Source organism: Capricornis sumatraensis, chromosome 8 (genome assembly GCF_032405125.1).
Source record: "Capricornis sumatraensis isolate serow.1 chromosome 8, serow.2, whole genome shotgun sequence".
Lineage (NCBI taxonomy): Eukaryota > Metazoa > Chordata > Mammalia > Artiodactyla > Bovidae > Capricornis > Capricornis sumatraensis.
The window spans coordinates 5,247,367-5,273,706 of NC_091076.1; the positions used below are offsets into that span (position 1 = coordinate 5,247,367).

Genomic DNA, 26,340 nt, shown 5'->3' on the forward strand with positions numbered 1-26,340 from the left:
ACCTTTCGGCTATTGGGGATGGTCCTGCTACGGATATTCACGTACACACATTTATTTCAATACCGATTTTCAATTCTTTGCAGGTATAAACCTAGCAGGGCTTCCCAGGTGGCTCAGTGGTACAGAATGTGCCTGCCAATGCAGGAGACACAGGAGATGTGGGTTCGATCCCGGGTCAGGAAGTTCCCCTGGAGCAGGAAATAGCAACTGGCTCCAGTATTCTTGCCTTGGACATCCCATGGACAGAGGACCCTGGCAGGCTACAGTCCATAGAGTCTCAAAGAGCCGGATATGACTGAGCACACTCAGCAGCAGCATAAACCTAGGAGCGGAATCGCTGGATCCTACGCCAATTCAATGTTCACGCCCCGAGGGACCATGAACCATGAAACTGCTTTCCATGACGTCAGAAGCCAGACGCCCGTCACTTCTCAGGGCTGTTTCTCCTCCCTGAGCCCTGCCTCAGCTGGAGGCCCCCCACGAAGCCAGTGCCAGACTCAGCTCACTTCACCCACTCTCCCTGCTCCTTTCAGGATGCCCCAGGCCCCTGGATGCAGCTCCACCCACGCCCCCTCTGCCCCCTCTGCCTTCACTGAGGGCTTACTGTGTCCAGAAACCATGCATAATAAAACCAGACCCTGTGAATACCTCCGGGAAGCACCATTACAATCCGCAACGCCCATCCCAGGCCCCAAGGCTCAGAGCAGTGAAGCAACCCAGCCACAGTCATGAGCAAGAGAGAGGCCTGGCAGGTCCGTCTGCTCCAGGGCTCACCTTCTTTACCAGGAAGTCATGTGCCACCTGAACAGCCCTGGGCACACCCATAAAGAGCACTGACCATCTGCAGAGCTAGAAAAATCAAGTAGGTAGAAGAGGGGTTGGAAGCGGGCCCCGGGGTCACAGTGCCTCACTTCCAGCTTTGGCTCTGACTAGCTGTGCGGCCTTGGGCGAGTTCACGTCCCTCTCTGTACACCGGCATTATAGCGGATCATAACCGCAGATACAGGGCTTCCCAGGTAGCGCCAGTGGTAAAAAAATGAAAAATAAAAAAACCTGCCTGTCAATGCAGGAGACACAAGAGATATGAGTTTGAACCCTGGGTTGGGAAGATCCCCTGGAGGAGGAAATGGCAAGCCACTCCAGTGTTCTTGCCTGGAGAATCCCATGAACAGAGGAGGCTGGTGGGCTACAGTCCATGGGGTCGCAGAGTCAGACATGACCGAACACAGGCATACTAGATGGCAAACACTTCACAGGGTTGGTATGAGAGCGAAATGAACAGACGTATGTCCAGGAAAACACCAGTGTTATACAAGGGCCAGCCGTCACATCATCACGTGGCCACCATATCCTCACCACCATCACGTCTTCACCACCATCATTACCACCATCATCACCTTCATCAACACCATCACCATCATCACTACCACCACCACCACCACATTTTAAATGCCACCATCATCCTCACTGCCCCTCATCACAACCCCTTGAGCAGGGCACTCCCACCTGCAGCCTCTGTAGACTCTAAAGCTCACCCTTCACAACTGCCTGGATCACTCAGCAATCCAAGGACCTTGGTTCCCCAGGCCACCAAATCTCAAACCAGGCCCCAGGCCAGGCTGTGATCCAAGGACAATGGGAGGAAACGTTTCAGATGAGCTGGGACACACGGCTCAGCTCTAAGAAGGCCGAGAGGCACTGAGGCTTCCTGCCGACAGTCAGGAGCTTGGCTATAACCTCGGAATAGACTCAGAGCCAGGACCCCCCAGCTAAACCCCTCCTAAATTCAGATGCCCGCAGAAGTCTGTTCACTGTTTCAGGCCGCCAGCATCTGGGGTACATGGTTACACGGCAGCAGATTACCACGGCACACGGCCTGGATAAAACGTGGCAAGGCTGCCACCTCTGCACGTCTGCTCCAGCTGGTGTCTGCCTGTGTCTGCCGAGGTCCGGCCGCTGCATCCTCCCCGTGCGGCGTCATCACAACCCTGAGCATCCACACTCTGCCCACCTGTCCCAGGAGCCTGGCCACTGTAGGTTCAGGGTCTGTTCAAGCGGGAGAAGCCCCAAGACTTGGCACAGAGCCAGCAGGCAGGAAGTCAATGAATAAACCACCCTTGAGTGGTAAGGGCGGGCAGGTGGGCGGGGTGGGGGTAGGGGGGGTTTCCTACATGTAAAATGTCATGAAGCAGGGAAGCTGTTAAGCTGACCAGCTGACCAGCAAGCCCTAACAGCAATTATCAACAAAGACAACACTTTTTTCATTCATTCAGCCTATTTTATTGAGCACCTACTATGTGTAAGGCCCTCTAGCCAGACAGGAATGCAGTGAATACAATTCTGGCCACACTTCTGCCTCCAGAAGCTCAGTGCTGGGGGGAGGAAGGTGTGCAGAGAAGTCATCACAACCCCATCAACTCCTGGGCCTGAGTCCACAATTGCATATCTGCAATACTGAAACCCTAAAAACTCTGAAATTTTAAAATGCTTTGGTGGCCAAACCTGGATGTAGACAAGGGGCTCTTTATAGCCTTTTTCATCCCACTTAGAATGAACCATCTATATTTTGCCATAAAATCGATACAGGTGCCTCCCCAGACCCTGCTCGGGTGGAATGTCAGATACGGTGTGAGCACCATTACTGATCTCTGTTCTGAGGAGGCCTGCATGCCTGAGGCCCCCAGGGTTTCAGGTGCAAGACCACGGGCCTGAGTTGAGAAGGATCAACCAACGCCCAGCGGGGACTGGCGGGCCGGAGGGTAAGGGGAGGGCCCAGAGCTGGGACTTACCGGAAGGAGCCGTCCAGGTTGGCGCGGTGGATGAAGCTGAGCTTGGCGTCGGCCCAGTACAGCTTCTGCTCCTCCAGGTCGATGGTCAGCCCGTTGGGCCAGTAAATGTCGGAGTCCACGATGATCTTCCGGGTGCTGCCATCCATCCCTGCCCGCTCGATCCGAGGTGTCTCTCCCCAGTCTGTCCAGTACATGTACCTAACGAGGACAGAAACACTTGCTTTTGTTTGATTTTTGTTTCCTGTCTACATGAATGCAAGCATATGAAACAGAGACAATGAATCTGCCCGGAAACCTCATCCAGTGTTCAGGCCGTGGGGTATTACTACTTCCAATTTGCTTTCTAAGCAGTTAGTGATATGTATATTTTTTTTGTCCAGGAAGCTTGTGGGTTCTTAGTTCCCCAACCAGGGGTTGAACCCACACCTTTGGCAATGGAAGTGTGGAATCCCCACTAATATATTATTTATTAATCAAAGTTGGATAATTAAATATCCTTGTTTCCACTTGTTCTCATTTAGCAATATCTTCTGAGTGTTGTCTTCTTCTTACTAATAGGAATCTTTCTTGTTTTTTTAATGGGAATTTTCTTGTCGTTTGGTCGCTAAGTCACATTTGACTATTTTGCAACCCTGTGGACTATAATCAAGACTGCCGGGAGAAATACCAATAACCGCAGATATGCAGATGACACCACACTTATAGCAGAAAGCGAAGAAAAACTAAAGAGCCTATTGATGAAAGTGAAAGAGGAGACTGAAAAACTTGGCTTAAAGCTCAACATTCAGAAAACGAAGATCATGGCATCTGGTCCCATCACTTCATGGGAAATAGATGGGGAAACAATGGAAACAGTGACAGACTTTATTTTTGGGGGCTCCAAAATCACTGCAGATGGTGACTGCAGCCATGAAATGAAAAGACGCTTGCTCCTTGGAAGGAAAGCTATGACCAACCTAGACAGCATATTGAAAAGCAGAGACATTACTTTGCCAACAAAGGTCAGTCTAGTCGCAGCTTTGGTTCTTCCAGTAGTCATGTATGGATATGAGAGTTGGACCGTAAAGAAAGCTGAGCACCGAAGAATTGATGCTTTTGAACTGTGGTGCTGAAGACTCTTGAGGGTCCCTTGGATTCCAAAGAGATTCAACCAGTCCATCCTAAAGGAAATCAGTCCTGAATACTCATTGGAAGGACTGATGCTGAAGCTGAAGCACCAATACTTTGGCCACCTGATGCGAAGAACTGACTCATTTGAAAAGACCCTGATGCTGAAAGATTGAAGGCAAGGGAGAAGGGAACGACAGATGATGAGATGGTTGGATAGCATCGCCGACTCAATGGACATGAGTTTGAGTAAACTCCAGGAACTGGTGATGGACAGGGAAGCCTGGTGTGCTGCAGTCCATGGGGTCGCACAGAGCCAGACACAACTGAGTGACTGAACTGACTGATTGGACTATTAACCCACCAGGCTCCATTAAGTTATTTAAGAAAGAATCAGCCTGCAGTTCGGGAGACCCGAGTTTCATCCCTGGGTTGGGAAGATCCCCTGGAGAAGGAAACGGCAACCCGCTCCAGTGTTCTTGCCTGGAAAATCCTATGGACAGAGGAGCCTGGCGGGCTACAGTCCATGGGGTCGCAAGAGTTGGACAGGAAATTAGTGAAGGACTGAGTCACCCACCACCACAGGATAACACAATGGTGGATATGTGACATTAAGTCTCTGTCAAAAGCCATTAAATGGTCGTGGATATGTGGGAGCTCTCTGTATACTCCTCCCCTCATTTTTCCTGTGAACCTAAAACTGCTTTAAAAGAAATAAAGTCTGCTGGGACTTCCCAGGCGGTCCAGTGGTTAAGACTGCACTTCCATCGCAGGGGGCTAAGATCCCACGTGTCCTATTTATTTTGGTGTGGCCAAAATAAATAAATTACAAACATCTCAGTTATTCCTAGGTGGGCCATGGGTGATTCCGCTCTGCTTAACCACGATCTCAGGGTCTCCAGCCAGAACCCACCGCCTCTGTAGAGGCTTCCTTATTTGATGTCCCACCATGAGAGCGGCGGAGATAATATGCATGCACCTCGGGTGATGGGTTCAAACCCCACCAGGGCCCAGCTGTCCTAGCGGGGCGCCCGCTCCATGCAGCCCTTCAGGGGAGAGCACAGGGGACCCACACCGGCCTGGAGGGCACGCATCTCCTGGGTTCCTGGCCCCTTCGGCTCTGGGGGAGTCACAGGCCACAAAAGGGCAGATCCGTTCTTCTCTGTCCATCAGCATCTCTCCAGAGTGGAGGGGGGACAGGGCCTGGATTCCCCTCGAAAGGCCCCCTCCCACTTGAGGCCCATAAGACTCTCTAGCTGGTGTGATACCCGCTTCTGGGGCAGCACAGAAGAGTCTTGAGCAATCAGCAAACCCCACCACCCTCGGCCTTAGCGGCTGCTTTAGAGACAAATGATTGGTTTACGCTGGGCAAACAGGCATCAGCCTGGAAGGGGTGGCTCCTAGGAGCCACCTGTCCTGTTGTGGGGAGGCCCAGCCAGGGAGGGAGCTCAAGCCCAGACAGGGACCGGAGGGGCTGTGAGACACCAGGAATGATAACAGGTGACTTCATGGGCATCCTAGTTCTGTGGACAATGGGCTTCCCTTTCAGCTGCTTCTATTACCAATCAAGCTCCTCCCCTACCCCCCAGCTCTCACCTCCACATCTTCAGAGGTAAAACCTCATCACAAACCCTGCGCTGCCGTCCACCAGGGACCAGCCAAGCCGGCAGGGGCGTGGGGGAGAACAGGTTCAGACTTGCCCTTTGGGGGTCTCTGTCCAGCGGGAGAGAGAAAACGACATGCACACGGCTGCCATTCCCCCCAAGACTGAGCTCCAAGGACCAACCCCATCTGTGAAGTCAAGCGACCTTGGGTGGGGGGTCATGTCAGCGCTGGTGCTGCTGGGTTGTGACAGATGATGAGAACAAGCTTGAGGGGGCTTCACGTGCAGCAAGAGGCCTGCCGTACCCCACTGCTGTCACAAGCTCCCCTGTTCCCCAGCCCCGTGGGGACAGAGAACTCAGAGCGCCTCTCCAAAAAGCCTCTTATGCACGCTCCTGTGCATCCAGCAAGAAGCAATGCGGTTGTCATTCCCTCGCTCAGTCGTGTCCAACTCTTTGCGACCCCATGGACTGCAGCACTTCACCACCTCCCTGAGTTTGTCAAACTCCTGTCGACTGAGTCAGTGATGCCATCCAATCCTCTCATCCTCTGTCACCCCTTCGCCTCCTGCCCTCAGTCTTTCTCAGCATCAGGGCAGGGTCGTTTCTAAAAGAGTCGCCTCTTCACATCAGGTGGTCAAAGTATCGGAGCTTCAGCTTCAGTATCAGTCCTTCCAATGACTATTCAGGGTTGATTTCCTTTAGGATGGACTGCTTTGATCTCCTTGTAGTCCAAAGGGACTCTCAAGAGTCTTCTCCAGCACCACAAATCAAAATGCAGGGAGAGCAGGAATTACTGTTCCAGTGGGACAAGTGAGAAAGCTGAGGCTCTGAAAGGGTGTGCTGTGCTGGTCACAGGCTCCAGGAGCACAGCGTGGTTTTCTCATTGGGGCCAAGGCCTGTCCACCTCGGGACACATGCCCCTCTGCCAGCCTGGGGCGGTGGTGAACTCCTCCTGGCCCCTGAGGCTCACAGGTGCCCTCGGCCAGCTGCAAAGGTTCCCGCAGGCCTGTTTCCCACCCCCAGCAGCCTGGAATGAGCCCAGCCTCCGGGCCCCCCAGCTGCCCAGAAGTTATCAGGAGAATAAATCTCGGAGCCCTCCACTCGTGCCCTCCCCAAAGGCTCCTCGGAGGCCAGCGGGAAAGGCTGGAAAAAGTGCAGGCTCAGGACCTCCGCGAGGAGCATAATTCAAATTCCTTCCCCCGGGTTTCATAACAGAGGCCGGCTGGTTTCCTTAAATGGGGAACTCGTGGGCCACCCCGCTCCCAGAGCCCGGCCGGTGCGGACGTGCTCGTGCAGGGCCTGGACGCTGCCAGAGGCCCCACCAAGCTCCACGGAGGACCAGCAACTTCCGAGGCAGAGCACTGCAGCCTGGGCTCGGCGCAGAGGGCAGCGGTGGTGCGGTTGTGGTTGGGTCTTATTTTAGGGAAGGACCATTTTGCATTTTAAAGAGGGGGTTGGGTTTCAGCCTGGCTTCAGCTGGAGATCCAGGAGCCACCGCAGCCCCTCGTGGGCTGGTACAGGCATGCACCCCATCGCCCGCCCCCGTGTGGGGTTGATGTCCTCCCAGCCCCAGAGCCTCAGGGCCAGAGGGGCTACTCTCCCCCCCACCGGGGCACCTGATGCACGCAGCAGAGGTGCCTGGCCTGGGCACTGCACTGTGCCACTGCTGAAACGGCCCAAGTGCAATCCCCGGGGTCTGTGGGCAATTCTGCCTGTGGGGCTCTTGGTCATGCACCCTGGGGTGGACGTTAGGACTGAGGACCCTCCTAATGACATCTGGGGCAGTATCCCTTCATCAGAGGAGGGAGCCCAGTTGTGAGGCAGAAAGAGGACATCACAAGAAGACACAGGGAGACGGGAGAGCCTCCCACGGGGCTGGGGAGGCGGTGGTGATGTCCCTGCAGCCTCACGTCTGTGGCCAGAGAACGAAACCCACTGTCCCAGGACTCAGCTCAAGCTCACACCAAGGGCCACCACCAGGCCAGTGTTTAGCGAGGTTGGGGTGCTGCCCATGGTCCCTCCACACCAGCCTAGCGTCCTCCCCTGCTGGGCAGCGGCGCTTAAGAAGACAAAGCAGGCACTGCTGGCCTTAACCACACCCTAGACAGCCAGCCTAGGATCACGGTGCAGTGTTCTCACCCTGGTGAGGCTGACTCTTAGCAGCATCAGTTTCGCTGCATCACACATCAGACACATCACCAGGGAAGGGGGAGCTTCAGGGGAAAGACTGGGGCCTCAGAAATCCTGCCCAAGGTGTCAACACCAAAGTCAACTCTGCCCCCAGGGGCAGGGGTGTGATCCCAGCAGGACCTGAGGAGAGAATTCAAAGGCAAGATCAGAAAAGATTTCAAATAAGACAAGCCAGAGCCAGAGATGGACCACTTCTGTGGATGCTACAGGAAATGCCAGCATGGGTGTGAGCATGAAGACTGTTCCCAACTGAGCATCAAGCACTTCTCAAATAAATATCAAGCACCTCCTAACCAAGCACCAATACCTCTCAACTGAGTACCAAGCATATCCTGAGCACCAAGTACAACTAAAACAAGCACCCAGTACCTCTCAACTAAGCACTAAGCACCTCCCAACTAACCACCAAGCATCTCCAAACTCAGCACCAAGCATCACCCAACCAAGCACCAAGTACCTCCTGAGTACTTCCCAACCAAGCACTGCTACTGCTGCTAAGTTACTTTAGTCATGTCTGACTCTGTGCGACCCCATAGACGGCAGCCCACCAGGCTCCCCCGTCCCTGGGATTCTCCAGGCAAGAACACTGGAGTGGGTTGCCATTCCCTTCTCCAATGCATGAAAGTGAAAAGTGAAAGTGAAGTTGCTCAGTCGTATCCGACTCTTAGCGACCCCATGGACTGCAGCCTACCAGGCTCCTCCATCCATGGGATTTTCCAGGCAAGAGTACTGGAGTGGGGTGCCATTGCAGCACCTCCCAACTGAGGACCTTCCAACCACACCAGACACTTTCTAACTGAGCAACAAGTACTTCTCAACCAAGCACCAACCACCTCCCAACTGAGCACTGAGCACCTCCCAATTGAGCACATTCCAACCACACCAGACACCTCCCAACTGAGCATCTTCCAAACAAGCACCAAACACCTCCCAACCAAGCACCAGCACCTCCTAACCAAGACGGCAAAAGGCTGCAAGGAAGAGAAAAAAAGAGGTCTGTGCACAGATGTGAAGACTACATTTCAGGCAGGTGGAAGGGGCATTTTTAACATAACAACAGTGACCATTTATTGACGCCATAACCATTCTTGGTGTCCATGACACGGGGCAGGGTCACAACCCTGTACAGATGGGGATGCCGAGGCACAGGGCAGCCCTGCACCATCCTCCCTTCTTGTCTAAATCCAGATGGTTCCAGCTTCAAAACAGACCCCCCACTACTCAAGTCCACTACCTCTGATCCATTCGCCCCCCACCCACTAGCCCAGTCCTACCCACCTTCTCTTGCCAGGAGCACAGTGCCAGCTGCTCACAGAGTTCCCCGCTCCCACTCTAAAGTTTCCCCTCCTTCCAAGAGCCAGAGAGAGCCCCTTAAGCATGAGTCAGACCAGCGACCCCTCCCCTCAAAGCCCGTCCCACCCACCCCCACACCCACCCTTGCCACAGGCCCAGGGCCCTCACAGTAGCTGCGTTCTCTGCCCAGAAACCCTTCCCCCAGATGTCTCCTGTGCTTATCTCCAGGTCTCTGTTCAAATGCTACCAAGAGACACCCCGGGCTCCCGACCGACAGCGGGAAGGCCCCGCCTCCCCTCCCTGTGCCCGCGCCCTGCCGCCCCCTCCCCTGGGGCACACCACCCTCTCCGCAGCCCCTCCAGGGCACTCTCCCAATGCTGACGGATGCCCCCTCTCAGCCAGCAGGACTCAGCCACCCCAGCCACCACGACCCAGAAGACAGTCAGTGACCCTCTGTGACCCCTGCGGCCACACTGCGGGATGGGAGAGGCCTGAGGCAAGGGCCATTTCCCAGGCAACGCAGGGACCCTCCTGGAAGATCAGCCTGGCCCCCTGGCAGCTGGAGTGGCTCAGCCCTCCTCGGGGGGTGAGGGGGCCTAAAGATAAGTCACTGCCCGGCATGTCCCAGACCCAGGATGCTGGGGCAGCCCTCAGGAACGGGGACACCGGGCTTATCTGGCCTGACCTCGGCCAGTCAGCTACCAGGGCAATAAGTCTCATGCACCCACCCCCAATGCGTGTACACACTGACACAGACACACGTGTGCTCACAGGTGCACTCAGAGGTACACCCAAACAGGTACAAACACACACGCCCACACCCTCCAGTCCCACACTTTCCGGCAATGCATGAACACACACACACTCAGCTTTTACACAACCCAGCGGCTCCAGAGGCACCACTCTTCCCTGGTATCAAGAGGCAGTCAAGTGTGCTTTCTCAGTCAACACGCCGAGAAGCCCACGGAAGGAACTTTACTTGGCCACTCAAGTGCCCCCCCTCACCCAGCGTGCTCCCCGAGCTACCCAGGCACCCGCCCTCAGCCCTCATTCCACCCGCCCCAGGTGGGCTGAGAGGTCCCTCCCATCCAGGCTGCAGGCAGGGCAGCCAGCACCACCCCCAGGGCAGCGGAGGGCATCAGGACCAGAAACCAGGGTCCTACTGCGTTCCTGTTCAAAAGATGCCTGACAGCTGTTTCTGATGAGCGGACAGCAGAGGAGCGGGCTGACACAGCCGTGCGCTGGGCGTGGCCAGTGGGCGGGCACCAGGCTTAATGCCGCGCAGCTAAGGGGTGTCCTTCCCAGGCGGTGGAAAGACGGGGAAGAGGGCTGTGGGTGACTGAGCCAAGAGCTCCCGCTAGGAAAGCCTGCCACGAACATGGCCTGGAGGGCAGCTTGCCATCTCCCCTCCATCCCTCCAGCCTAGCCTTCAACTCTGCACACGTTCTTAGTTTTCCCGCCACTCACAACACCCCACCTGCAACTGGGGCTGGGCCCTGAGCCTCTGGGGGTCACGTGAGCTCAGCCAGCCCATGAAGCTGGAGGGAGCAGAGGGCTTCCAGAAGACACCAGACCAACAATTCCGCAACTTCCACATTCAGACGGGGAGTTTCACTTTTTCCACCGTGTTCAGCTGATGCAGTCACAGAGAGGGTGAAAGGTGTGGGCTCTGCCCGGCAGAGCGCCCGGACCCTCCTCCAACACTCACATGCGCACCCGCTCACACACACACATCCACACACCCACTCACACGCGCACCCACTCACACGCGCACCCACTCATACACACACTGAGATGTTTAACAACTCAGATCCACGGCCAAGCACATCAGTTGCAGTGAGTTTAGAAAAGTAACATTCCAGGGTGTTTCAACAAATTCTGCAGGGTGGACTCATTTTAAGACTGCTGGTTTCCTCTGAAAAAGGTACTTGGTCTCAAGTAAATTCAAAAGGGAAATCACGGCCCCACCCACCCCACCATCAAGAAAAGAAACTGATGCTGGGAAAGACTGAGGGCAGGAGGAGAAGGGGGCAGCAGAGGATGAGATGGCTGGATGGCATCACCGACTCAATGGACACGAGTTTGAGCAAGCTCTGGGAGATGGTGATGGACAGGGAGGCCTGGTGTGCTGCAGTCCATGGGGTCGCAAAGAGCCAGACATGACTGAACGACTGAATAACCACCACCCCCTGCCCCAGGGAGGTGAGGCGCTGGGTTTACCCGTGTGCGGGGTCCAAGGCGATGGCCCGCGGCTGGTCAAGGTCCTGCCAGAAGAGGACCTTGCGGGACGTCCCATTGAGGTTGGCCACCTCAATGCGGTTGGTCTCCGAGTCCGTCCAGTACAGCTTCTTGCCGACCCAGTCACAGGCCAGGCCATCGGGTGACACCAGGCCAGAGATGACCACGTTCTGCACGGCGGCGCCCGTCTGGTTCAGGTAGGTCTGCTTGATGGCCTCCTCGCTCACATCCGTCCAGTACACAGCTCCCTTGGAGAACTGGAAGTCCACGGCGGCCGCATCCTCCAGGCCGCTGACCACGATGGTGGACTCCACCTTGACTCCGCCGGCGTCCACCAGCCGCACGTCCCGGCGGTTGGCAAACAGGAGGAGAGGCGAGGCTGTGGGACAGAAGCAAACCGTGAGGACCCTGGCTGAGCAGCAGGCCGCACAGCCTGGGACAGGGGGCTCTGTGCCCGGACCACCCCGGGGCCCCCACCCGGCCTGCGTCCAAGGCCCACGGCTCCTGCCTTCCATCCCCGGCCACTGCCACGAAGCTGCCTGCGTGGGCCCAGCACTCGTTCAGAGGCTCTTCCAAGGCAGCTGTAGTTACTAAAATCACCGAGGGCTGCCATGTGTCCCCCCTACCCTTGCCAGGCCCCAACAGCCCTTCCTGCCATGCCTATCACCTGCCCACAGACGCCATCACAAGGCCACACTGCCAGGGCGCACACCGGCTCACATCCTGGCCCCCTGCCCCTGCAGGACAGAGGCCACGCGGAGGGCTCCAGGTCAGGACCGCCCATGGGGCTCTTCCACTCCCACCATCGCCATCGCCACGTTACGACACATGGCAACAATCAAACATCGGGATGTTACCACTGCACCCGAGCTGGGCATCCTGACATCCTGCAAGGAGGAGATGGTCCACGGAGAATATCTGTCCTGAATCTCATCCCTCCCTGCCCCGAACAGGTCCGAACAGATAATAAAGAGCGTGGGTTGTCACGGGCCGACAGCTCTCTGCCAGCCACACACAGCACGTGGGGCTAGGCAAGCTCCTCTCTGAGTGCCCTGAGCCCTCGGTACAGAGGCCTGGGTTGTGGGTGATAGCTGGCCCATTTTATAGAAGGGGAAGTTAAGGCTTCAAGAGGAACGAAGTTCAACAGCACACCAGAGGTGCCACACTCTGGAACACTCATACTCAAGCATGCTGCTTGCGTGCATATATTTAGTTTACAAAAATGACAGGTTCCTCAATAAAAAGGTCTTTTTAATTAAAAACGGAAATTACCATTTTCCCAGCTGCTACAGCATGCCCAGGGGCCCGGTGGACCCTGCACTCCAGGAGGGCTCACCTGCCCATCTGAAGAATGCCCCTGCCCTGCCCAGGGCCAGCACAGGCAGCTGCTCTATAAATGCATTTCACCCTCCCTCCTCCTACTCCCTAGCATCCCAGCTTGAAGACGGTGAGTCGCTTCTGTGCTGAGAGGGAAGAAGGAAAAGGATGGGCGGCCCAGAAGGGTCCAGAACCCCACCATTAGTAGAGGCCCGGGGAGCAGAGAGACAGTGATACCCACCACTGGAGGCCCGGCTGGCAGTCAGGTGCCCTCCAAGCGTCAGACACCGGCCAGTCGGAGGACAGTGGGTGAGGGGATGACAGCCCAGATCCGGGAGGGCCCAGATCTTCAGAGGAGGAAGAATCGTGAAGGCCAGAAGCGGAAGGGGGCCTTCAAGGTTCGATCTGGAGGCCTATAGGGGGAGGCAGCAAAGCCAATGCCAACCGACCCCCCACAGCGTACTCAGGGCAACAGGACCCCCAGGGCACCTGCCCATTCATCGTCACCAGGGTCATCCCGGCCACTGGAGCGCAGGTGACTGGTAATCCCACCCCGCCGGCATTGCTCAATGTGCCCAGGTTCCCGAGATTCCTCGCAGCAAGGTGTCCCGGCTCATCCCCTCTCGTCCGGCCAAGGTAGGACCTGCTGGCTGGTTCCTAACCTCCTGAGGGTCACAAAGCTCCCGGATAAGCTGATCCCCTCCCCAGGGACAGACACACACACAGGTACGCACACCAAGGCCTCATGGCCTCCCCCGCAACGGGGTGTACCCAGCCCCAGCCTGAGGATCCAGACTCCACTTTCTTCTCTAAATTAGCATGTCTGAGGACTTCTTTGGTGGTCCAGTGGCTAAGACTCCACACTCCCAATGTAGAGGGCCAGAGTTCGATCCCTGATCAGGGAACTAGATCCTACATGCCACAACTAAAGATTTTGCATGCCACAACTAAGACACAGCACAGGCAAACAAACAAATAAACACTAAAAATGCACGCATGTTAAGTCACGTCAGTCGTGTCTGACTCTGTGACTCCATGGACTGTAGCCTCCAGGCTCCTCTGCCCATGGGATTCTCCAGGCAAGAATACTGGAGTGGGTTGCCATGCCCTCCTCCAGGGGATCTTCCTGACCCAGGAATCAAACCCGTGTCTCAAGTCTCCTGCATTGGCAGGTGGGTTCTTTACCACCAGAGCCACCTGGAAGCTCGGAACACTAAAAATAAACAGACAAGTTAGCATCTCTGGGCGACGGTGCAAGGGACTATTTCGGGAGAAGGTAAGCTCCCCGAAGCCACAGGCATTCAAGTGGACACTGGTGGCCACAGGTAAGGGACAAAACTCACCTGACATCTTCATCAAGAGGTGGACGGCCCACACACGGGGAGTCTCAGACAGGAGATTTTCCAGCCCCAAGGGGAAGCTCTTTGGAGGAAATACCCAGGAGGCCAAGTCACCAGCCCCAACTGTCAGCCAGAAACCCAGTAAGTAAAGCCTTCCCCGAGGCAAAAGTCCCAGAGGGGGACGGGGAGCCGGGGCTGGGGAGAGATGGGGAGGAAGCCGCCCTGGGGAACAGAGATGGGGAGGAAGCCGCCCTGGGGAACAGAGAATCCGAGTTGCTCTGTTGTTTCTCCCCAAACTGGAAAGACCACATTTTCACCACCGTTTACACGCTGGGCTGTTCAGGTGCACCCTTCAAAGGCCGCAGATGATATTAGTGGGTGGGGGGAGGTGGGCGTCCAATTTTCCGTGCTTTCCCAAACGAAGACTGGGGCGGGGAGCCGCTTTGGAGGGCCAGGGGCTGGCAGGCTCTTTCCAGGAGGACCGGCTCCTGCCTCGAAGATGGTTGGAGACCACCACACACTCAATTCCAAGTCTGCTTCCCTGGTGGCTCAGCTGGTAAAGAATCCGCCTGCAGTGCGGGAGACCTGGATTCGATCCCTGGGTTGGGAAGATCCCTGAAGAAGGGAAAGGCTACCCACTCCAGTATTCTGGCCTGGAGAATCCCATGGACTCTATAGTCAGTCCATGGGGTTGCAAAGAGTCGGACATGACTGAGCGACTTTCACTCACTCACTCACTCACTCTCCGGGTCAGCTGGGGAACTCACAGTGACGGGGGTCTCTGTGAGGGGGCTGCCTGCCCGCCCGCCAGCAGCACCTACACGCCCAGGGCCCCTCCTAGGGCCTGGGAAGCCCTGGCTGATGCGGCCCCAAGCCTAGCAGGGGCTCCGGCTCGTCACGGAGCCACGCTTGGCCACCAGGACCCCCTCGGGGTCGGTGGCTTCCAGGGTCGGGGCCCTCCTGCCCCACGGGAGGGACAGGCTGAGGCCTGGGCAGGATCAGAGCACCCAGGAAAAGGGCTGGGGTCCAGACAGGCAGTCCTAGGAAGGGATGCGCTGGGCTGAGACCGGAACCAAGCTGGCCAGCGGGCTGGTGGCAGAGTGTCATAAAGCCCATGCCAGCCTGTCTGAGACACACAAACAAACCAAGAACCCAGCCTCGTGCCCTGTCTTACGTGGGGGGAAAAGACAACCAGCATGGAAGGTGAGGTGAAGTCAGTTGCCGAGTGAAGGGTCTGGAGTGGGCGCTGCCATTTCACGTAAGATGGTCAGGGTGGCCTCATTGAGCAGGTGACCCCTGGGCAAAGACTTGAAGGGGGAGAGAGAATGGCAGAGGGAATGCATCCGGCAGAGGGAACGGCTGGTGCAAAGGCCCTGGGGTGAGGCCTGGGGGAGGCGCCCTCCTGCCCAGGCCATGTGCCCACAGGCCCAGGACCCGGTAGGTCCGAGTCCTAGGTGCACATGCCCAGGTGAGGACTGCGGCTCTTAGAAGGGTGCCCTGACCTGCCCCAGGCCACTCTGGGATGCTCTCTTACCAAGTGGCCCAAGCTTCTGGAGCAGTGAGGGGAAACAAGGAGTGTGAGGAGGCAGAGGAGGGGAGAGCAGATAGGCTGAGAGCCGAGCCTCCGGCCCGGCCACGCTTGGGCCACCAGGACCCCCTCGGGGTCAGTGGAAAAACAGACACGCCACCTGGCAGCCACAGAGGCAGGGCAGCCCTTTCAGGAAATGCCTCATCTGCTGGCACTTAGGACCGCAACCGTTTCAACGCTTTCCCCAGAGATCAGCCTCGCAGGTCCTTCTCCCAGGGAACACCTGAAGGAAGGAAAACGTTCTAGACACAATATCTGCTGCAGTCTTCCTCATAAGAAGAAAAATAAACAAATACAAAGCTCCAGCGTCGGGTACCTAGACTGTTCTCAGTAGAAAGCTGTGTCCGTTAAAGCAATAAGACAGTGACTGCAGTGACACCAGAAAATGTGTAAGACGTGTCAAGTAACACACACAACTATAAGCCCTGGTTTGTACTTGAACTGCAGGTATGAGAAGGGGCTAGGTGGGAACCAAGACTGAACTAGAGACTGGATAATGGACACGACTTAGCCACGGAACACAGTGAAAGATGATTCTGTTGAGTTACTGGATAAATGTTTTACATGGTTGGTTTATTGTTATTATTATTTTTAATGTATCCATTTGTTTGGCTGCGCTGGGTCTTAGTTGCAGCATGTGAGATCGAGTTCCCCGACCAGGGATGGAACCTGGGCCCCCTGCCTGGGGAGCGCAGAGTCTTAGCCACTGGACCGCCAGGAAAGTCCTTACGTCTTTAAGTACTTTAACCCGAGGTTCCATGTATGTTGCTATGGCATTCTCTGTGCAAGTATATATATATTTTTAGGACCCTGTATCACAAGGACACATAGCCCAGGGCAGCTCTCCGAGTGAGAGACCTGGAGCCGGCTCAGGGGAACGGCTGAGACCTGGGCCTCTCTGAGCTTAACGTTCTGTGAAATGTGGGTCATCACTGTACCCCCGCGTCAGAGACTGAGGCTTCAACAGAACGATTCACACAAAGCCTCAGCCCAGCAACAGCACGTTTTAGGCACTCAATAAATACCGTCCAGGGACTTCCCTGGTGGTCCAGTGGGGAAGACTCTGTACTTCCAGGGCAAGGGGCACAGGTTCAATCCCTGGTCAGGGAACTAAAATTCCACCTGGCAATGAGGCATAGTAACCGAGGACATTTTTTAAAAAAATGCATATATATATACCAGCCAGGGCAGTGCTAACTAATAGTTGTAGTTAAATGTTTCATTCATCCAGTCCTGCTACAAAGGAACGTACTTAGACTCAGGGAGCCTGGTTCAAACCTCAGCCTGACCTCCAGCTGGGAGACTTGGGGCCAGATGTTTCATCTCCGCTCTGAGCCTGTTTCCTCATCCATCCAGCAGGAAACGGTAACTACTTTAAAAAGGCCCCGCTGGCCCCTGTTGCTGTGGTGCAGAGCCTCCCAGCTAGTCCTCAACGGCTAGCCACTGAGCTACCTCGTGACCAAGCAACTCCACTCCGAGGTGTGTACTCGAAAGACTGAAGCTAGAGGATGATGACAAACACTTGAACACTCAGGCTGCTTTGGTGGGTCAGTGGTAGAGAATCCAGTTACTCATTCAGGAGACACGGGTTCGATCCCTGGTCTGGGAAGATCCCACACGCCACAGAGGGACTGTGTACCATAGCTACCCAGCCTGCTCTCTAGAGTCCGGGCCGGCAACTCTGTGAGCCCTACAGCCTGTGTGCTCCGCAACAAGAGTAATCCACCACAACGAGAAGCCCGTGCACAACTGGAGAGAAAAGCCCGTGCTGCAACCAAGCCAAACGTAAGTGAATAAGTAAAATTATCTAAAAAGATACTTGCACACGCATGGTCACAGAAGCAAGACTCGTAATTGCCCAAACGTCCATCCATAGACAAGCGGATAAACCAAGTGCACTCTGTCCACACAGTGAAATATCATTTGGCCATAAAAAGGTGTGGAGGACGGACCCAGGGCACAGCACAGAGGAGCCTTGAAAACATCGTGCTCTGAGAAGCAGACAGACATGAAAGGCCACACAGCATAGGGCTCTGGTCACGCGAAAGGTCCCAAATAGGCAATTAGATAAAGACCGACAGGATAGTAGATTAGTGGTGGCCAGGGGCTGGGAGACAGGGAGCAATGAGGCGAATTGACTTACTGGCTCCATGGTTTCCTGTGAGAGTGATGAAATGTTCTAGAACTAGACGGTGGCAGCTGCGACATTGCAAATGCACCGTGTACACGCCAAGTTGCTCGGTCGTGTCCGACTCTTTGCGACCCCACGGACTGTGGCCCTCCAGGCTCCTCTGTCCACGGAACTCTCCAGGCGAGAACACTGGAGCGGGTTGCCTTGCCAACCTCCAGGGGATCTTCCCCAGCCCAGGGATCAAACCTGTACTTCCTGCCTCTCCTGTGTGGCAGGCAGATTCTTTACCGCTGAGCCGCCGGGGAAGCCCATGAATGCACTAAATGCCGCTGAATTATTCACTTTAAAATGGTTAATTTTAGGGACTTCCCTGTTGGTCCAGTGGTTAAGAATCTACCTTCCAGTTCAGGGCATGCGGGTTTGATCCCTGGTTGGGGAGGATCCCACACGCCGCAGGGAAACTAAGGCCCCCGTGCCACAAGAAAGACCCCGTGTGCCACAAGACTCTACGAAGCCTAAAATAATAATGGAATAATACATACATTTTTAATAATAATAAATATGCTTTTTAAAAAATGGTTAATTTTATATTGTGTGAATTTCACCTTAATAGATAATTTTTTTTTTTTTGGCCACATATGGCAAATTTTTTTTTTCTTTGCAGCATGTCGGATCTTAGTTCTCAGACCAGGGATTGAACCCGTGCTCCTGCAAGGAAGTAGAGTCTTAACCACTGGACCACCAGGGTAGTCCTTTTTTTTTAATAAATAATTTGTAGAGGCACTGCTGCACGCCCAGTCCACTGAATTCCCCCCGCGACAGCTGTCTTTGGGCCTGGCTTCCCAACTGGCTTTTTCAGGCAAGGACAAACCCCTCTGTGACCCTGAATTCACACAGCCCCTTCTTGGCACGGCCCTCGGGACACCCACAAAGTCCCAGGGGTTCTCCCCAGCTCCCTGCCTGGGGGTGGAGAGCAGACCACTCCCACCTATTTCTAGGGTGGCCCATCAGCATCAGAAAAAGGCCTCTCTTTCCACTCCCAGCCAGGGTACTGGGACCCATGGTTAACGTGCAGTCCCCACCACAGAGGAATCGGGAGTCTGAGAAGCCAGTGCCAACAATCCCATTTTAACCCACGTAAAGTAAGCAGAGCCAGTATTTATATATAGAATTCATAGCAGATGTCTGGGCTTCCATTCCGATAGCCTCTGTTTTACACTGTTCACATGGTTACACTAAACACAGCCCGACTCACGGTAACCGAATCCTCTGCTACGACACCAAAATAAGCAGCGTCTTAGTACATGCCTTATTGCTCTTCACCAAGCATTACACTGCTCGCTGGAGCAGCCTGGAACCTGGAAGCAACCTACGGATTTCTCGGTCAGGAACGGTCCTTCGTCCCACACCAGCCCCACAAAGAAGGCCAAGAAATGGAAGACAACGTGGGGCTGCGTTCAGGGCACTCACTGAGCAGTCGGGCAGGACACACATTTTATACACACACAGGCACACACATGCACACGTGCGGATAAACAGCCACCAAGCAGGAAGAAAGGCAGATGAGTAACACAGACAGGCGGTGCCTGGAGCCTGGAGGTGAATGAGCTGCTATGTGAACCTGGCAGGCTTCCTGGAGGAGAAAAGAGCTGGCTGTGGGGGCCCCGGTGGGTTTCCTGGAGGAGGGAGACTGGAACCTTAGTCAGTATGCTGACACCCAACCCTAAGATGCAGCTAAGGCGCTCAAGGGAATGAATCCTACCCACACGGCTTTCCTGACACCTCATGGCTCCAGGTGCCTTCCAGCTTGGGCTTCTCAGACTGGGTACTGGCCCCTCTTCCTTCGACCTCGCTGGCCCCAGCTGCCACGGAGATGGTCCTCCCAATGCATGTCCCTCGGGATGTCCCGGCTGCCCCAGGTCCACCACCAGCTCCCCAAGTCCCATAAAATCCCTCTGGGGTTCCTCATGGCATCATTTTTAAAAAGTGTTTACAATGTGAAAACCTGGTTTTACTTGTTTATTGAATTACGGTGGGGGATGGACGGAGGTGACGGCTGGACAATGTGAATGGACTTCACGCTACCGAACCAGACACGTCAAAATGGTCCAAGGTGGTCAATTTTAAGGTATATGTATTTTAACAGAATTCAAAATAGTAACACAAATATAAATAAAACGTGATGGTCTAGTGATACATTCGAATATTATAAGCTCCCCCCCCCAAAAAAAAAAAAAAGACTCAGGCGCTTCTCTGGTGGCTCAGGGGAAAAGAATTGGCTGCCCATACAGGAGACACAGGTTCGATCCCTGGTCTGGGAAGATGCCACGTGACACAGAGCAACTAAGGCCGTGTGTCACAACTGCTGAGCTTGAGCTCTGAAGCCTGGGAGCGGCTTCAGAACTACTCGAAAGCAGTTCGCATCCTTGGGCTGCAACTACTAGAGCTGGTGTGTCCTACAGCTCATGCTCCACGAGAGAAGCCCCCGCAACGAGAAGTCCGCACACCACAGTCAGAGAAAAGCCCGTGCAACGACAGAGACCCAGCGCAGCCAAAGGTAAATAAGTAAATAACATTATTATTACTATTACTTTTAAAAAAGAATAATGATTCAGAACTACAGCTAGACTTCATCCAGGCTGATCGTTAAAGCATGTCCACTACATACAATATTGGGTTGGCCAAAGAGTTTGTTCGGGTTTCCATACCACCTTTCTTTTTGGCCAACCCAATATTTATTAATTAATTGACTGAAGCCAGGGTAGACTCATCTATTCCCATTTCATCAAACGGGTTAAGATGCAATATCCCCACTCACTTTGACGTTCAAGTGTTTCCCAGGTTTGGACAGTGAGAGTCCCTTTACACTGTCCCATGTATCTTCTTGGCATGTCCCCACATCATCCCTTGAGGGTTTCTTTACTTTCTTTCTAGAATAATAATATGCTCCAGGCTCAAGTGAATTTCTCCCTGCTCTAGCCTAAGAATCGGCCCTTTCTCAATGAGCTCTGGCTTCTCTGAGTGGAACGTGATCCCTAGGAGCCAAGAGCTGGGCACCGGGGATGCTCACTGCTCCTGGGTCTTCTCATCAGGCAGTGCTGGGCAACATTCACAGTCCAACCATCGTCCTTCACAGATGCCGCCTGGAGAGTCACCTGCTGGACCAGATTTCCACATAATCCCATCGATGCTCGGGAGCTTTGTGGTCACTCCTGGACATGCACAGAACGGTGAAAAAACTGAGTCACCCCACACGCGGGCCCCTAGACAAGGTGGCCCAGGCTAGCTCCAGGTTCCTGCCTCAGCTCACACTGTAAATGAGCATCCTCTCCACTCGATGCTACACTGTTTGCATTTCTGTGCTTTTTGTGTGTGATTTCACTGTTGAATTTCACTGTTGGGCTCCCCTAGTGGCTCAGACGGTAAAAAATCTGCCTGCAATGCAGGAGACCCAGGTTCGATTCCTGGGTCATGAAGATTCCCCCTGGAGAAGACAATGGCAACCCATTCCAGTGTTCTTGCCTGGAGAATCCCATGGACAGAGGGGCCTGGTGGGCTACAGTCCATGGGATCAAAGAGTTGGACATGACTGAGTGACTAACACTCAGTGTTGACAATGGCCCCAGGCACAGGGCTGTAGGGCTGTCGGAAGGCAGGGGGGCTGGCGGTGTGGTGTTGGTACAGAGAAAACAGGGGCTTAGGTTAGCTTAGGTCAGTGTGAATCGAACAACACGCGTGCACGCTAAGTCGCTTCAGCCATGTCCGACTCTTGTGATTCTATGGACTGTAGCCTGACAGGCTCCTCTGTCCATGGGATTCTCCAGGCAAGAATATTGGAGTGGGTTGCCATGCCCTTCTCCAGGGGATCTTCCCATCCCAGGGATTGAACCTGCATCTCTCTTGTCTCCTGCATTGGCAGGCGGGTTCTCTACCACTAGCGCCACCAGGGCACGAAACAATAATTCACATTAAATCAGGTGTTTAATGGCTCACAAAGTTGTGTACTGATCAGCAGAGGAAAACGAGACCCGAGGCTCTGGGAAACCCAAGCCTGTATCTCCTCCAGGACCAACAGTTCAGAATTTGCACCATCCGGTGTTTGCAGCAACTTTATAGAACAGAACGACTGCGAACAACGGAAACCTCTGTGTGTGCTGGTGTTCAGTCGCTCAGTCACGTCTGACTCTCTGCAACCCCATGAACCGTATAGCCCACCAGGCTCCCCTGTCCATGGGCTTCTCCAGCCAAGAATACGGTGTGGGTTGCCCACCAGGCTCCTCTGTCCATGGGATTCTCCAGCCAAGAACACGGTGTGGGTTGCCCACCAGGCTTCCCTGTCCATGGGCTTCTCCAGCCAAGAACACGGTGTGGGTTGCCCACCAGGCTCCCCTGTCCATGGGCTTCTCCAGCCAAGAACACGGTGTGGGCTGCCCACCAGGCTCCCCTGTCCATGGGCTTCTCCAGCCAAGAATACGGTGTGGGTCGCCCACCAGGCTCCTCTGTCCATGGGCTTCTCCAGCCAAGAATACGGTGTGGGTTGCCGTGCTCTCCTCCAGGGGATCTTCCCCTGTGTATACACATGTACACTCACGCACACACACATCAGAGACTGCATTTCTGCGTGTGTGTGTTTACGTGGTAAAAATCCATGCATTCACAGCTCTTCTTGCAATGTTATTAAACATTTCCTCAGGGTACTTTCTTTCTAAAAAATTTTTATTGTTTTCTTTAAAATACGGTACGACCTTATTCACTGCTTGATTTTTTTTTTTTTTAAATAAATGTATCTTTGGCCGTGCCACACAGCATGCAGGATCTTAGTTCCCTGACCAGGGATCAAACCCTGCCCCCTGCAGCGGAAGTGCTGAGTCTTAACCACTGGACTGCCAGGGACGTCCCTCCTCAAGGTACTTCCTAACCTTCCCTCCTTCTTCAACGTTTGTTAGCACCCTCTCCAAAGTGGAAAGATGGCTTTTGTGATTGTCAACATATACACTTATCAGCTCAGTATCACCCCCCTCCAACCACTCCCACAGCCCTTGCTGGCCTCCCCCCTCCACTCCTCTGCCCTCTACTTGGCACCCCACCACCACCACCTGTCCTGAGATGCCAGGCACCGACACTTCTGCTCGGGGAAAGGAAAGGCAGGGAATCCTGCTGAGTCTATGGCTCACTGCGGAGGGAAATGGCGTTTCTACGATATTGCCTTCCCAGCCATAAACATTTAGGTAGGTCTTCTTTCGGTGGTGTCTCTGTAAAATTTTATTATTTCTTGTGCATACGATTTTGCACATTATTTCTTAGATACAGTTCCAGGTGCTTCAAATAAAATTCAAAGCATTAAAAAAAATAATAAGAAACTAGCATGACTGTAGCAGAGAGAGATCGCCAAATGCCCATGAATCTTACGATAAAACATGAAACTTCAAAGATGGCTTTGGTTGGGGTGTGGACAAAGCCTCCCCCAACACCAGACAGAAAAGTTCTATTTACCCCTCTAAGAGGAACTGGGTGAAAAGTGCTGATCCAGCTACAATGATGGGGACCAAGGAGAAACCTGTGGGGTCCCCCCGTGAACGAGCCTCCCTGGCTCTGAGCACAGGAAAACTCCGTCCCTTGTCTCCACGTGTGATATAAGAACCACAGAATGAGGCTCAGAGACCTTAAAACGGGCTGGAAATAGTCATTGCCGAACCATTAGCAGCATCTCCGCAAAATCACAAACACCTCGGCTTCTCCTGGAGCTTTCCTAATTAAGGGAGAAGAAATACTATTCATAAAAAATCCAAGCTCACTTCTCTGCGGGCAGGCTCTCGAAGCCCAGAGCCCCCTGCCCCAGGTTTCCGACCCGACCCTCAGTTCCCAAGGAGCCCTCAACACCTGTGCGGCTCTGGCGGGGGGGACAGAAGCCACGGGGACCCTTGTGGAGCCTCAGGGACCACAATCCCAGCCACAGATCCCTATGTTTTATCCCGGTCTTCGATCCAACTGAGACAGGCTCGACTCGGGGACACTATCCTGCAGTTGTCTAAATATTCTAAAGGAGAGATCTGACATTTACGACAATAATAAAACCTTAGGTTTCCTTTAACTGAACAGATGTTCTCTGCCTTTTATGGAAAGCTCGGCAAACTGAAACTTGCAGGCCTGAAAGTGGAATCTTTGATAACATCTCTGAATGCTGGGGAATGAGTCTCCTCCCCGCCCTCCACCTCAGCTAAATTATCATAGACCCTCCCTTCATAAGAAGAGTCCACACACCCCATCCTTCCACCCTCCCACCCACCCATCTCTGGACCCACTGAGCCAGGGAACATCCTCGAATTTCTCTCCATTCTCCACCCTGGCCTCAGGGCCCCAGGCTCCCTTGCACGACTCCACCCCTACCCTCTCCACTCCCATGCCTTTCACAGTTCCCACCCCCATCCAACCCTCCCTGGCTGCCACACCTGGCCCAGGTGAACGCCTGTGTCCTCCCTGAGCCCGCCCAGTTGGCCCTGCTCCCCTGAGAGTCTACCTCATCAGGTGGGGCCCACACCCCACTCCCCCCGGGGGCAGGGATGGGGTGCCACCCACAGGGCCCCAGCAGAGCAAGGCCAGCTGCCACTGGTGCTGCTGCCCACCCTTCCCATTCCAGGCGCTGTCAGGATAGCGATCAACTGACCAAGCTTGTGAGTTGCTGACATTTGTGTACAAATAATGAAGAAATGCACGCGGGCGTGCATGCTCAGTCATGACTCTTTGAGACCCAGAGTTTGCTTCAGATCCGCAGCAGATGAAGCAGCCAAGGCAGGCAGAAGCCTGGAAGCCACTCTGGAGGACAGCCTGCCTCTTCCCAAGTCCAGGCTGCTTGGGTTATCAAGGGTGTTCAGAGCAGAGCACACTACAATTTGGTTCCGAGGGTCAGTGCTTGGGTGAAGGCTGGGAGGCAGCTCAAGGCATCTTCTGCAACACTGGAGGTTCTACGCTTGATCCGGGCAAACGGGTGAGCTGTGGACGTTCACTCATCAAGCTGCGTTCCCGAGTCTGTGCACATCACCAGGGGCAGGAACAAGGCCAACCCCTTCTGACCTCTTCCCAGTCCTTGCTTGCACGTGGTCACACCCTGCTCCCCGAACTCACTCCCACCTTCACCCCCACGGCCCCGTTCCCGGTGCCGCTGCCTGCCCACCCTCACCATGTGCTCCCCACCCAGACCCACAGCCAGGCCCGGGCTCTCAACACACCCTTTCCCCTCCAGCTCAGTCACCCCCATTTCTGCTGTTCCCAGCCCCCATCCCAGTCTAATTTCCCCACACACACTGGGCCCTGTGGGAAGGTGGTAATTAACCCTGGGCCCCAGCAAGCTCCCCGAGCAGGGACCACATTTCAAAGGTCAAGGAAGCAGGCGAACAGGAAACGGTCAGGGGCAGGTTTGGGGGTGGAGCAGGAAAGAAGAAATCAGTTGCAAAAGATAAAAAGAAAATGAGCTGGTTGGTGTCAGACACCTCGGAGGACAAAGAAACTAAGGATGTGGGCTCCCAGTCTTCAAGAAACAGGGAGATGGTCTGGGGGGTATGTCCCTGCTGTCTCCCACATGGGGGGCCATCGCCCTGACAAGAGGCCACCGCAGCCCTGGGACAGCGGGAGGGCACGCAGGCCGTGCCAAGGACAGGACTGAACCTCTGTTTTGGAAAGAGCCTGGGCTTGGAAGGTTCTGGAAGGCCCGGGGAACAAACAAAGGGCCAGGGCCTGACCCAGGCCCACTGCCTGCAGAGGGACCCTGGACGTCAGTCAGGGCAGCCCCTCACCCCCAAGGGCCCCTTTGAGGGTCCGGACCCTGAGCCAGGCGACTTGGGACCCTTCCAGGAATGATTGTGTGGCCCCAATTCCCACCCAGCAAAAGGGCAGCCCCCAGCCCAGGATCACTCCCAGGGATGACATCAGCTTGTCCTCAAGTCCCGCACCTTGCGAGTGATGACCACCAGTGCCCAGCCCGCAGCCCAACAGCCACGGGGGCAGGAGGCAGGGGGTGCCACACCACAGGGGTGGGGGGCAGGGGGTGCCGCAGACCCCAGCAGGTTGGGCAGAGGAAGAAGCAGTGGGCTCCCGCCCCCTACCTTTGCCCTACTTACCCCTGCTGAGACAGGAGCGATCTTATCTACTGCTTTAAAAAATAGATTTCTTTTTTGATTATTTGGCTGCGCCAGGTCTTAGCTGCTGCACACAAGGTCTTCAATCTTCGCTGTGGCACCAGCAATCTTTAGTTGCGGCCCGTGGGATCTAGTTCCCTGACCAGAGATCGAACCTGGGACCCCTGCACGGGGAGCACAGAGCCTTAGCCACTAGACCACCGGGGAAGTCCCCCCATAATTACGTTTTAACTGGGCAAATACATTCCACTGCAGTGGCTGGGCAGGTGCTGACAGGCTGGTTGGGGGGCCCGGGGGTGCTGGAAGCAGAGCCGAGGGAAGGAGACATGCAGCCGGGGCTCACCAGGGGCACCTCTGTCCCTCCCTGCCTCCCGTGCCCACACACACCCCCCCACACCACACAGACACACACACACACAGACCCACACAGACACCACACACACACAGAGAGACACACACACATACACACACACCACACACACACACCACAGAGACACATACACACACCAGAGAACACACCACAGAAACACACACACCACACACATACACCACACACACAGACACACATACACAGAGACACACACCACAGAGACACACACACACAGAGACCA

At 54.8% G+C, this 26,340-nt stretch overlaps 1 protein-coding gene across 1 annotated transcript in view; it reads right to left on the reverse strand.

The window, feature by feature from the left end:
- The window catches only part of LRP5 (LDL receptor related protein 5), a 121,951-nt gene that overhangs the window by 75,471 nt on the left and 20,140 nt on the right, over positions 1–26,340 (reverse strand). Inside the window, exons 2-3 of the mRNA XM_068978258.1 lie at positions 11,204–11,600; positions 2,790–2,987 (exon numbers count right to left, since the gene is read on the reverse strand). Of these exons, the coding sequence (XP_068834359.1) occupies positions 2,790–2,987; positions 11,204–11,600 (595 nt within the window). The remainder of the gene's footprint in view (positions 1–2,789; positions 2,988–11,203; positions 11,601–26,340) is intronic.